Raw genomic sequence first — 11,176 nt, 5'->3', positions numbered from 1 at the left:
CAAACGGGCATCTTCATATTGAGTCTTTGCAATCTGATTGGGCATACGCGTTCGGACGGAGGGGCAGAAAGAATCGGGGATTTGTCGTTTTATTTTGACTGTTTTTCTTCATGGGAGTGACTGCATGATGGCTCTGAGTCAACGTGTGAGGTGTTCTGCCTTTTTGTGAGTCTGCGTGTCATGATACCGAGACTTGGCCACTGGGTTTGGCAGCGAGGCGAGGTTGGCCAAGCATGGGAAGGGGAAAAGTCTAACGAAATGGTGTGGCAACTGGCATATAGAGCGTTACGATGACCAGGCACCAGTGCCATGTTATGCACCAGAGAGAGGAAGATGAAGCCCAGAGAAAGGAGAATGACTGGACTGGGTGACTGACTGGCTGGCAATTAGCACAGCGCAACCAAGGCAACACAAGTCACGAGAAAAGCACGAGCATCGCCCCAAGCTTGCTTGCAGTGACGGAAGAACAAGTCTCTTACCCACCCCTAACATAGTGCTCCCGTCCGTTAGCGCGCTCGCGCTGCCCCCATCTTGGGTCGTAGAGACCGAAAAGAGCCCATTTGCAACTCGGGGGAAGAGCAGACTTTTCTTCCGCCTGAATGGGGGAATAGGAGGGACAGAATTAGACGAAGGGGCCTGGGGAAGCACGGGTGACGGAAGCTTGTAAATTGGAAATTCGGATATTGGGCAACATTCAGGCACTGGGCTCCGCGAGCAACCTCATTTCTCTCCTCTCAAGCTTCACCTGTGACTCCCCCGTCTCACTTACGGAGGCTTGTCTTCGTTCGCCTTAGGCCTGTACGGTAAGGACGGCTTACAAGCCGCGGCGACGGCGCCCCCCCCCCCCCTTTTTCTGCTGTCTCGTCTGACGTCCAAAGCTGGCTATTTGAATGAAGCCCAATTAATTAGAGAGACGACGCGTCTAACACGCGCGCTTGTTGCCACTTTTTTTGATAAATTTTTTTTTTGCATCCAACATTGCTCTTTCCTAACTGTGGCTGATGGAAGAGCTAAGTTGAGAAATGCCAGTCATTAGCAAACCTGCCGTGTTGCAGGTGTTTGTACTGAATGCAGTTTGTCTGAAGGCCATGGGAGTGGCAAAAGGGTCGGGTGAGAGAAAACTCAAGGTCGATGACACGACGCGCACCCATGCTCGCGCCACGCCACGCCATGCAATCAATTAAAGGGAGGAATGAGGCTGCCGATGAAGTCACTTTGTCGCGTCGCAAACCCCCTATTAAGTTATAGAATGAGGTAGCATACCCTCAGTGCCGATTTCGTGCACGGAGGCATACCGCAAAGTGGTTTGCTTATTCCTTGTGGCTAGTAGTGTGAGAAGCAAGCAATAAGGAAGTCTGCTTCGCCTGTTCTCTCGGCGTTGGTGGCCCAATAAAACTTGGTGTAAAGCTGGTGTTCTCTTCTTGGTTTACTAAGCGAATCGGGGGAACCACCTCAACCAAAGTGAGAGACTCGCAGATCTCACGTACGACATTGACGGGGGCATTGAGACCGACAAGGGCACATTTTGGGCCCCCGGATATCCCATCGAGCCCATGTCATCTAATCCCACCGAGCGATGCGCATTGCCATTTAGCCCATACCCGGTACCCGCGCTGCTTTGCGCGTTGACGCATGCGATGGGTGATTGATGGGAAAAGAGATGCCGATCCGCCTGACGGTGCTGGGGTTGTCACAGTCACACATCTTCAACTAGGAAGCTGTCAACTCACCAGAGGAGGGCCAAAGCGATGCTGATGAGTCTCTGTGTATCTGCAATACTGGATACAGTGAATGGGGAAAGTTCATGTTACCTGTAGTGAGCTGACTTGCGAATTATCGTGACTGCTGCGGACAGCTGTGCGCAACAGCAGCTTCTCATTCATCGGACTTAAGACACCGGAGGCGATGCCACCGAATGAAAACGAAGTGGCTGGTTGGCTGGGTTTCCGGGGGGAGCGGGAACGTTCGCCTCGTTTGGAGTGGTGTTGGATTCTGCCGCACTGATTCGTGATGGCAACTCTATTGAGGGAGAAAAAAAATCAACTGCACCGTGCCGTGCTGTTTACACGAATAAGACGAGTAAAATGTGCCGTTGTCTCTGTAGCTAACATCAGGACCTAGGAAGTCGAGGCATGATCAACTCCCTGGCGCTGATAACAGCAGCAGCTGTTCCTGAGTTGATACAGTCCTCATGGGAAGTACGGCATTGCAAAAGAGCATACTATACATTGGGGGGGAGAAGGAGGGAAAAAAAGAAAAGGACAAAACGCACGTGTTAGCCTCTCTCTGACGCCAGGGAAACTGCAGGGGTATGAGCTCGGGCAGGGTAGGGATGTTTGGGGTGGCCCTTGTCCAGCCTTGCTCGTCTCTTGTGTTCTGGCTCCTTATTCGGGATTACCAGGGTCACTGTTTGAAACCGACGTTCAGAACTAAATAAAATTTCCCCCTTCTCTTTGTAGGAGGGATTGTTGAAGTTGCATGGAATCAATGTCTGTATCCGTAGAAGGTAATTGGGAGGAAGGAAGATGGAAGGCTTCGTTACGGGTTGCTGGGTCAGGTACGCGGGTTAGAGTCTCGAGGCACGGCTGCAGAAGCTTCCAATAGTCGTGTGCACTATTGCGCCTTTTTGATAGGAAGAGTGGGATAAAGAGAGAGGGCCAGAGATCGCGTTGGCCATGTTCGCGAGTATTGCATATATGTGTGTTTTGCTATATGTACAGCCGGTACCGTCACGGCAGGCGCCAGAGCTGCATGTTGCAGAAGTAGCTGATGGCTAGCTAGTGTGGTTGATGGCGTAGTGATGCAGGTGCACTCGTCACTTGGGTTGGGTCTGAACGCCTGAAATCCATTTCAAAGCGGGAGGCCCAGTCAAGTGCGAGTTTGGCATGGAACCCCCCGATGGCTAGCAAACGGGACACCTCTCATCTTGCTAGGCTGGTGTTGCATGGCAAGAGGGTGAGGCACTTTGGAAAGGCAAGTGCAAACCCATCTCTACCCTTCCACCTGCCTGCCTACCTGCCTACCTTACCTTACCTATGGTAAGTACCGATGAGTCGCGGAATACCTGGAAGGAGCCCAACTGGAGGGTCGAGCCATCTCCGTCAGGAACCTTGGTTGTTCGGCTGTCTGGGAGCCTATCAACCGACCTAGGCATCTGATAATGACATTTTCACTCAACACCCTTTTCTCCAATTTCCAGCCGTGGAAACTCGAAAGACTTTTGACCTTCCCAAGAATGTGGCGGGAGGGGCTATTCGACTCCACCCGTTGGCATGCAAAGCTCGCACTTCCACACACAGCCTGCCGCCAGGTGCCGAACACCGGAGTTTCACGATGACTTGTACAGCGACTCTGAGGCAGGCAGGTTGGTCGATTGGACGTTGCTGCGAGAGGCCCCTATGCCGATGGAGGTGGAGTGGGCAGGACAGGACTCAGGAGCGGTATTCGTACGTAGACAGAAGAATAAACAATGACAAAGGAAAAAAAAAAAAAAAGGAGGACAGAAAAGGGTCCTAGAGTTTGCTGCCCAGATTGTAAAGAGGAACAAGGGTCTGGCCCCCAGCATCTCCATGATTAACCACATCTGCTACCACTGTGGCACTGTGGCACTGTAACTCCTCCGTGTCGTATCCAAGCCTAGCCGGCGAGTGAGGACAACCTGAGGAAATAACCTGGAATTGACGTGGTGCGTGCCCTTCCGTGGTCTGTATCAGTCTCGTTGTATTTCCAAGTACCCCAAGCTAAGGTACGCTTGAGACTTGAGTCCGGCCCAGGTAGAACCGGAAGTTGGGGAAAGGCATGCAAGTAATCAGACCCAACACCCGGCGCGTCGGAGGGACGACAGTCACAGGGCACTCTCCAAGTTATCTTCCACTAATAAAGCCCTGATTAGGAAACCTACCAACGTGAAGCTATCTTGGGATGATATCATGATTAGGGCGAGATGTTGATATGGAGATGCGACCTTGATATCACGGATATGATATTCAACCGTTTCTTTCACTTTTTTTCGATTCTGTATATTGCAAAATCTCTCGACCATGGTGAACTTGCGTGCAAATGAGAAACGAGAAAGGAAGCAGGGGCGAAGCAGTCAGTCAGCCAGCCAGCTGGGCATTGTTTGTGCACTCTTTGTGCCTGCTCTGCCCAAGGTGCCTTCCTTGCTCAGGTATCAATCTTTCTGTACGGATCCAAGACAGGCTGACCCAAGAACACCTTACTACCTAGGCATGCACCTTCCTAGGCTTCGGAACACAAGACAAAGACAACATGCTCAGTCAGGCAATCAAAATACATATGAGTACGAAGCCAGCTGAAGAAGTGAGGCTGAATGAGATGGCTCTTTACTGACGTTGCCTCAACTTCAGCACCGACCTGTTGATGGCTACCTTATTACCTACCTACCTTAAAACAGGCTACTTTGATGATGAATAATGCTTTGGCTGCCTGTGTAAGCTGACCGACCAAGAGGGTTATGCCGCCAGACTGAGAGAGCGATAGGCAAGTGATGAATGGAAAGATAATTGAAATCAGAGGGCCCTTCCACGAATGGAATCCACCTCACACTGTCTTTTGTGCGTGGCAATTGCGGGTCCGATACCGTGTTGATAAGCGAGAGATTTGGTTAGCAACGCACTGTCATCCCGCCAAAAAAGGATGGGTCGGGGCCTTCTTCACTGGGGTATGGATACCCGTAGAGGTTGGGACTCGGGAGGGAGCGCGGGTGCTTCACCTCGCCTGAGTGAATAAGGTAGGTCTCGCTTCAGTGAATTGATGCCAACACCCACGTGAGAAATGGTGAGATGAGATAGATATACGATCATCTGTTCAAATAAACAGCGAACAAATGGAGACCAAGATGGCTTCATCACTGATTTGGCAATAGACTTTCGTCTGTACCTGGAAGGTGAGGGCGAGGGCGAGAGGGCGAGGGCGGGCGAGTGAATGGAGAAAAAGGTCTGAGGCGGGTGTGGGCGCGGCGCGGGCTTATGAGGAGGTACTTAACCCAATGTACCTTTTCCCTGGGTCCTTCCCTCCCACTCACACCCAGGTCCACGCCATATTATCTCGTCGCCCAAAATTTTTTTGGTCGTTTCTCCTTCTAAACCTACCACAAACACCGAAACTGGTCCAGGTGGAATAATTTTTCCTTCACCAGAGAGACCCTTTCCGAATCGACAGTTTCTTCTGTAGCTCACCCTTCAGAAGACGACTCTCTCCTCCTCTGCAGTACCCGCCGGTCAAAGGACACCTTTATTTGGTTTCTTCCAAGACCCGTTGCGTAGGCAGACAGACCTTGTTGCCCCCCTCTCCACCCCCATCGCCTAGCGATATTTCCTTCCTGCCGTCAAGGAATCCACGAGCACTCACCCGCAACAACAAAAAATCTCTCCTCCCGCATCCACCTTTTGGACCGAGTCGACTTCGCAACCTCCGAAACGATCCGATCCATCTTTTTGCGAGGAATTTTTTCTCCTTGGAGTTCTTCTTGACACGGTCATTCATTAATTGAATTTCTGCGATCCGTCACCAAATCCGTACCCGAAATCGAATCCGTGATTCGGCACCCGAGCGATCGTCCCAGTTGCCGCACCTTGGACAACTATCCGACACCGACGTCAGCTTCGTTTCGACACGGTTCTTCATCAACGCTACTTTCTACACGAACAGACGCGCTACGACGAGATTCCACATATGACTTCGACTGCCAGCCCTCAGTCCAACCCGGCGCCCACCCCCTCTGCTGCGACTTCGGCTCCTTCATATGCTTCCGCTGCCGGTGCGAACAAGAAGCAAGCCTCCACGCCGCTGATTGCGACGGGATCCAACCCACCAGTGGTGGTCGGTGGCTCCTCTGCGCAAAATGCAAAGCCGTCTGCTCCGTCACCAGTAAATGGACGTCCTCCTATCACACCTGCTGTGCCTGCTGCCCCTGCCGTCCCTCACGGCTCTTCCGCCAACAACATGAACGGAAGCGCACCCGATCACGCTCGCAAGAGCTCCGTTACCCTCAGCGCCAACGGCCCCAACAGCTTCGCTCCCAACGGCGGACCCGTCGGTGGTGCAAAGCCCGGCATTCAGTTCGGATACAACTCTCCTGCTGTCGCGCACAGCACCCCTCAAGCTACCGCCGCTCCGATCCCTATTCCTGGATCCAACCAGAGAGTGCCTTCTCCCGCGCACTCTCCCTCTCCTATCCCTCAGCCCTCTGCTAGTGGTGGCCGTCCCCCTTCGGGCATGGCTCAGCCCAACGCGATGACCTTTGGCAGTCTCGGAAGCGATGGCGATGTAAGTGATATCAGTCCCGTCCTCTTCGGACACCCTGCTTGCGTTCGCGACACTGACTTGCAATTTTTCTTTCAGCGCCACATGAGACAAGCCTCTACTCCCCAGAGCCAGGCCGCTCTTCCTGCGATGCCCGGCCAGCACATCCGACGCGAGTCCGGCGTTTCTCAGCACAGCGACGCTCCTGGTCCTAACCAAGGCCCAGGCCGTGGAGGTTTCCAGCCCCAGGGCGGCCGTGGTCGTGGTTTCAACCCTCACCAGCCCCCGTACCAGGCTAACATGGGATTCCCCCCGAACCAACAGCAGTACAGAAACGGTCAGGGCCGCGGCGGTATGCCGCCTGCCTTCCACCCCGGAAGACCCATGCAACCCTACCCGAACTCGCCTCAGCCGGCCCGAAGCCCTGCTCTGGCCCATTCTCAGCCCGGCCACTCCCAGCCCGGAACCCCGAACATGCCTCCGGCGCAGATGCATCCCATGCCGATGCCAGCTCCCTCTCCTCAGTATTACCAGCAGGGCCCGCCCCCAAATGTAATTCCCCCTTCCTTTCAAGATCTTTCTGTTCCGTCGAATCTGGGTGCTGCTTTCGTTCCTTCCTTCAAGAGCAAAAAGAAGAACCTGAAGCACTGGGAGAAGTCTTCCCATGTGAAGTCGAGACATGTGGATTCCTCGCATGACTTGCCGTTCGACTCCAGCAGACCTCGGCGCCATAACAAGCATGGAGAGCAGCTTTGGGCCGACCGTAACGGTCTGAACCCGAGTTACTGTTCAGACTTTGGCGACCATGGCATCACTGAGCTGGCCTACGTGTCGACTGAACCTAGTGGCTTTTGTCAACTCTCTCGTCCCCCAGTCCCCCCTATCGATCTCTCTCCTGAAAGCGGTAATTACGAAAGATTGCTAACTCAAACAAAGGCACAGTACGGCTACCCTCCCCAGGCAAACCATCAGTTCGACCAGTTTGGCCGACCCATCTACTATAACCAGATGGGATACATGCCCTCGCCTGGAGCGCCCCCGGCTTTTCAGCCTGGCTACGCCCCGCCTGCATTCCACCAGCCTGCGCCGACTGCCATGTCACGCACCTCCTCTCACTCTGAGCGTCCCTCCTCTAGCACTGGCCAGCCGAGCCAGCCTGTTGTTGTGTCTGGTACTCCCCAGCCTCAGAACGCACAAGTCAAGCCCCCAGTTGTCGCGTCATCGGGCAACTTCGTCCGCCCCAAGAAGAGTGCCGCCATTGTTATCAAGAACGCTGCCGGCGAAGCGGTTGACTTCAAGAAGAGTATCAAGACTCCGTCGTCGCCTGCCCCTCCTATCGTCCAGCAGTCCAAGACTCCCCCCATCGTCTCCTCTACACCTACTCCTCCCCCTAAGTCCGCAACGCCCTCCCACGCTCGCACAGACAGCCAGGCTACTCCCAAGACTCGTCAAGAGATTCAGGATGAGCTGAGAGCCAAGATCCAGCAGGCCAAGGGTGGCGAGGACAAGGCGAAGGAAGAGGCCGATGCTAAGGCCAAGGCCGCTGATGAAGAGAAGAAGGCTGCCGAGGCCAAGGAAGAAGCCCGCAAGGCTGAGGAGAAGGCAAAGGAAGACGCTCGCAAGGCTGAGGAAGAAGCCGAAGCGAAGCGCAAGGCCGACGAGGAAGAGAAGGCCAAGGCTGCTGCCGCTGAGGAAGAGAAGAAGGCTGCTGAGGCCAAGGCCAAGGCGGAGGCTGAGAAGGCGGCTGAGAAGCCTGCCGAGAAGCCTGCCGCCTCTGCCGCCGATGAGGAGGACGAGATGGAGCGCATGATTCGCGAAATGGAGGAGGAAGATGCTCGTCGCGAGAAGGCTGCTGCCGAGTACGCCGCCAAGAAGCAAGCCGAGAAGGAGGCACAGAAGAAGCTTGACGAGGCAAACAAGGCTACCAACGCTGCTGAGGCTGACCGCAAGCTCCGTGAGGCTGAGCGCGAGATGGAACGTCTCGAAGAGGAGAAGGAGAGAAAGCGTGCACAGGGCGGGAACACCCCTTCCGTCGCCGAGCTGCTCGCTGGAAAGACTGGTGACAGCGAGCCCGCAAAGGTTGGCGATGTTGCCGACAAGCTGTCCAACCTCAGCATCGGTGACTCCAAGGCTTCGACCCCCACCGAGGCTTCCGCTCCCAAGGCTACTCCCACCGAGAAGCGCGGCCCCAAGCCGTCGCCTCTCAACTTGGCTCCCCTCAACACCAAGCCTGTTGAGCCGCCCCAACCCAGCGCTGCTCTTCAGTCCTTGAAGTCTGCCCGATTCTTGACTGTCATGAACCAAGACCTGTACCCTGCCGGTATCAGCTCTCCCAACCCTGCCTTGAACGCTGCCGTCGCCAAGAAGGGCAAGACTTTCAAGTACGATGCTCAGTTCTTGCTGCAGTTCCAGAAGGTCTTCACCGAGCAGCCTTCCACAGAGTTCCACCAGCAAGTCAAGTCCCTCATTGGTGACAACGATGGTTCTCGCTCTGCTTCTACCCCTCGTGCTGGTTCCGGACGTGGTGGCTCCCAACGTGGCGCCGCTGCACCTCAAGTCGGTGCTATGGGCAGCTTCCGTGGTCCCTCTAACAACGTCCGCGGCACGACTTCTGCTGAACGGTTCGCTATGGCTAACGCAGCTATGGGCTCAGGTGGCGGTCCCGTTGGCAATATGGGCACTTTCCGCCAATTCCCTGGTCCTCAGATGGTGAACCGCACTCCCTCTTCCTCCAACATGGGTCCCAACTCTCCCCGTACCCGCTCTGCCAGAGGTGGTGGCAGCAGACGTAACGACTACAACGCCAAGGATGCGCAGGCAGCCAAGACCATGCCTCTCACGGCTGGCATGGAGCTCAAGCCCATCACTGTCTCCGCTTCAGGCTGGAAGCCGACCAGCGTCGGCAAGGGCCCCTCAGCTTCAGGACCTACTCCTGGCGGCGACCACATGGATCCCCAGATGGTTCAGCGCAAGGTCAAGGCTGCACTCAACAAGATGACTCCGGAGAAGTTCGACAAGATTGCCGATCAGATTCTGGCCATCGCGGGCCAGTCCAAGGACGAGTCCGACGGCCGCACTCTCCGCCAGGTGATTCAGCTCACCTTCGAGAAGGCCACCGACGAGGCTCACTGGGCTTCCATGTACGCCAAGTTCTGCAAGCGTATGCTTGACACGATGAGCCCTGAGATCCGCGATGAGAATATCAAGGACAAGAACGGTGTCGTTGTTAGCGGTGGTGCCTTGTTCCGCAAGTACCTTCTCAACCGTTGTCAGGAGGAGTTCGAGCGCGGCTGGAAGGTCAACCTGCCCACCAAGCCGGAGGAAGACGAGGGCAAGCCCCAAACGAACGAGGCCGCCATGCTTTCCGACGAGTACTACATCGCTGCTGCCGCCAAGCGTCGCGGTCTTGGTCTCGTCCAATTCATTGGTGAGCTATACAAGCTTGGTATGTTGACGGAGCGCATCATGCACGAGTGTGTTCGCAAGCTTGTCGACTACGAGGGTATCCCCGACGAGGCTGAGATAGAGTCTCTCTCCAAGTTGTTGAGAACCATTGGTAACAACCTTGACGCTTCGGAGAAGGGCAAGGCCTTGATGAACGTCTACTTCGACCGCATCCAGCACATGATGGACATGCCCGAGCTTCCCAGCAGATTGAAGTTCATGCTCTTGGACGTCCTCGATCTTCGCAAGGCTGGCTGGGCTTCTAAGGAGGCAAACAAGGGCCCCAAGACTCTTGATGAGATTCGCGCAGAGGTATGATATCCCAACCCCCATCTTTACAGAATACTGTTTACTGACTCCTTCCGTAGGCTGAGGCAGCTGCTGCCCAGAAGGCAATGGAGAACCAGCGCGGCGGCAGCCAACGCGGTCCCGGCGGCCGCCCCAATGTCGGCCGTGGCGATTCTCGCAACTTCTCCTCTGGCTACATGCAGGCCCAGTCCAACCAAGTCGGTATGGACGACCTGCGTCGCCTGAAGGGCTCGACGAGCAGAGCTGCCAGTGGCAACATCTCTCTTGGCCCCACCTCCATGTTCAGCTCTCGCAGCAACAGCGGACGCAGACTCGGACCTGGTGGCTCTCTCGGCCGCCCTGGCGAGGACTCTGGTGCTTCATCCCGCACCGGCACTCCCCCCACCACCCAACATCAAAACGCATTCAGGTAGGCTATTCCGCGCTTCTAACAATCATCCTAGTTCGTAACTAACCATCCTGATAGTGCACTCGCCAACTTGGACAGCGAAACCCCGGCTTCTCCTCCTTCGACTGCTGCCTCTCCTGCACTGTCCAAGGCTGTTCCCGACAGCTCTGCTGCCGAGAGCAAATGAGAGTAGCCGAGTATTTCCTTTTCCAATAAGTCATTGCATTTAAGCAAATAGACAGGGGGCGGGGGCTGTTTGGTGCATTTACACAGAGGACTTTCAGAGTTCGTGTTTCAAAAGTTACCCTGATCTTTGCTGCGGACCATGATACCTCGAAAGAATACCGACATAGACGATTCACACTGAGATGACCTCTCACCAGGAAAAGAGGTTCTCCATTTTCGGACTCCGGATGTTTCATTTCCACATTCGGCCCTCTTCAACCCGATCGCATCAACTTCATGATGCGCTCAAACACAAGACACACACCGTGTTTTATTCCTTTTCTAATACGAGTTCACGACGCTTTATGGGTCTTCTTCTACGTGCCTGGCTGCATGGGGACCAGTGGCTAGGAAATGGTTGAATGCAGACAGGCCAGACGTACGAAGGAAGAGACGACCCCGGGAGAGTTCATCCAGCAACGGGGAGCTCATGCGCACGTTATGAGAGTGCGCGAATTTGCTCTTTAAGGCGGGACATCAAAAAGCATACGCAGGAGCGTCGGCAAGGTCGTGATCCTGTTTCGAATGCAAAAAGGGGATTTAGGA

At 54.9% G+C, this 11,176-nt stretch overlaps 2 protein-coding genes across 2 annotated transcripts; both read left to right on the top strand.

The window, feature by feature from the left end:
* Nucleotides 1-4,507: 4,507 nt before the first annotated feature.
* CTAM01_02037 (uncharacterized protein) lies at nt 4,508-4,741 on the top strand (the record flags this gene model as incomplete). The annotated part of the gene is made up of 1 exon (XM_060518077.1): nt 4,508-4,741. One exon carries the CDS (start codon nt 4,508-4,510, stop codon nt 4,739-4,741), a length of 234 nt encoding a protein of 77 aa, XP_060387611.1.
* An 833-nt stretch (nt 4,742-5,574) lies between these two features.
* On the top strand, nt 5,575-10,592 carry CTAM01_02036 (translation initiation factor 4F; the record flags this gene model as incomplete). The annotated part of the gene is made up of 4 exons (XM_060518076.1): nt 5,575-6,288; nt 6,364-10,020; nt 10,077-10,426; nt 10,484-10,592. Coding segments are annotated over 4 exons (4,830 nt in total), but the record flags the coding sequence as incomplete, so codon positions are not given.
* Nucleotides 10,593-11,176: the final 584 nt, after the last annotated feature.

Source organism: Colletotrichum tamarilloi, assembly GCF_030869305.1.
Source record: "Colletotrichum tamarilloi strain Tom-12 chromosome Unknown Scaffold_4.1, whole genome shotgun sequence".
Classification (NCBI taxonomy): domain Eukaryota; kingdom Fungi; phylum Ascomycota; class Sordariomycetes; order Glomerellales; family Glomerellaceae; genus Colletotrichum; species Colletotrichum tamarilloi.
The sequence above is the reverse complement of the archived record's forward strand: the minus strand, read 5'-3'. Positions and strand labels throughout refer to the sequence as shown.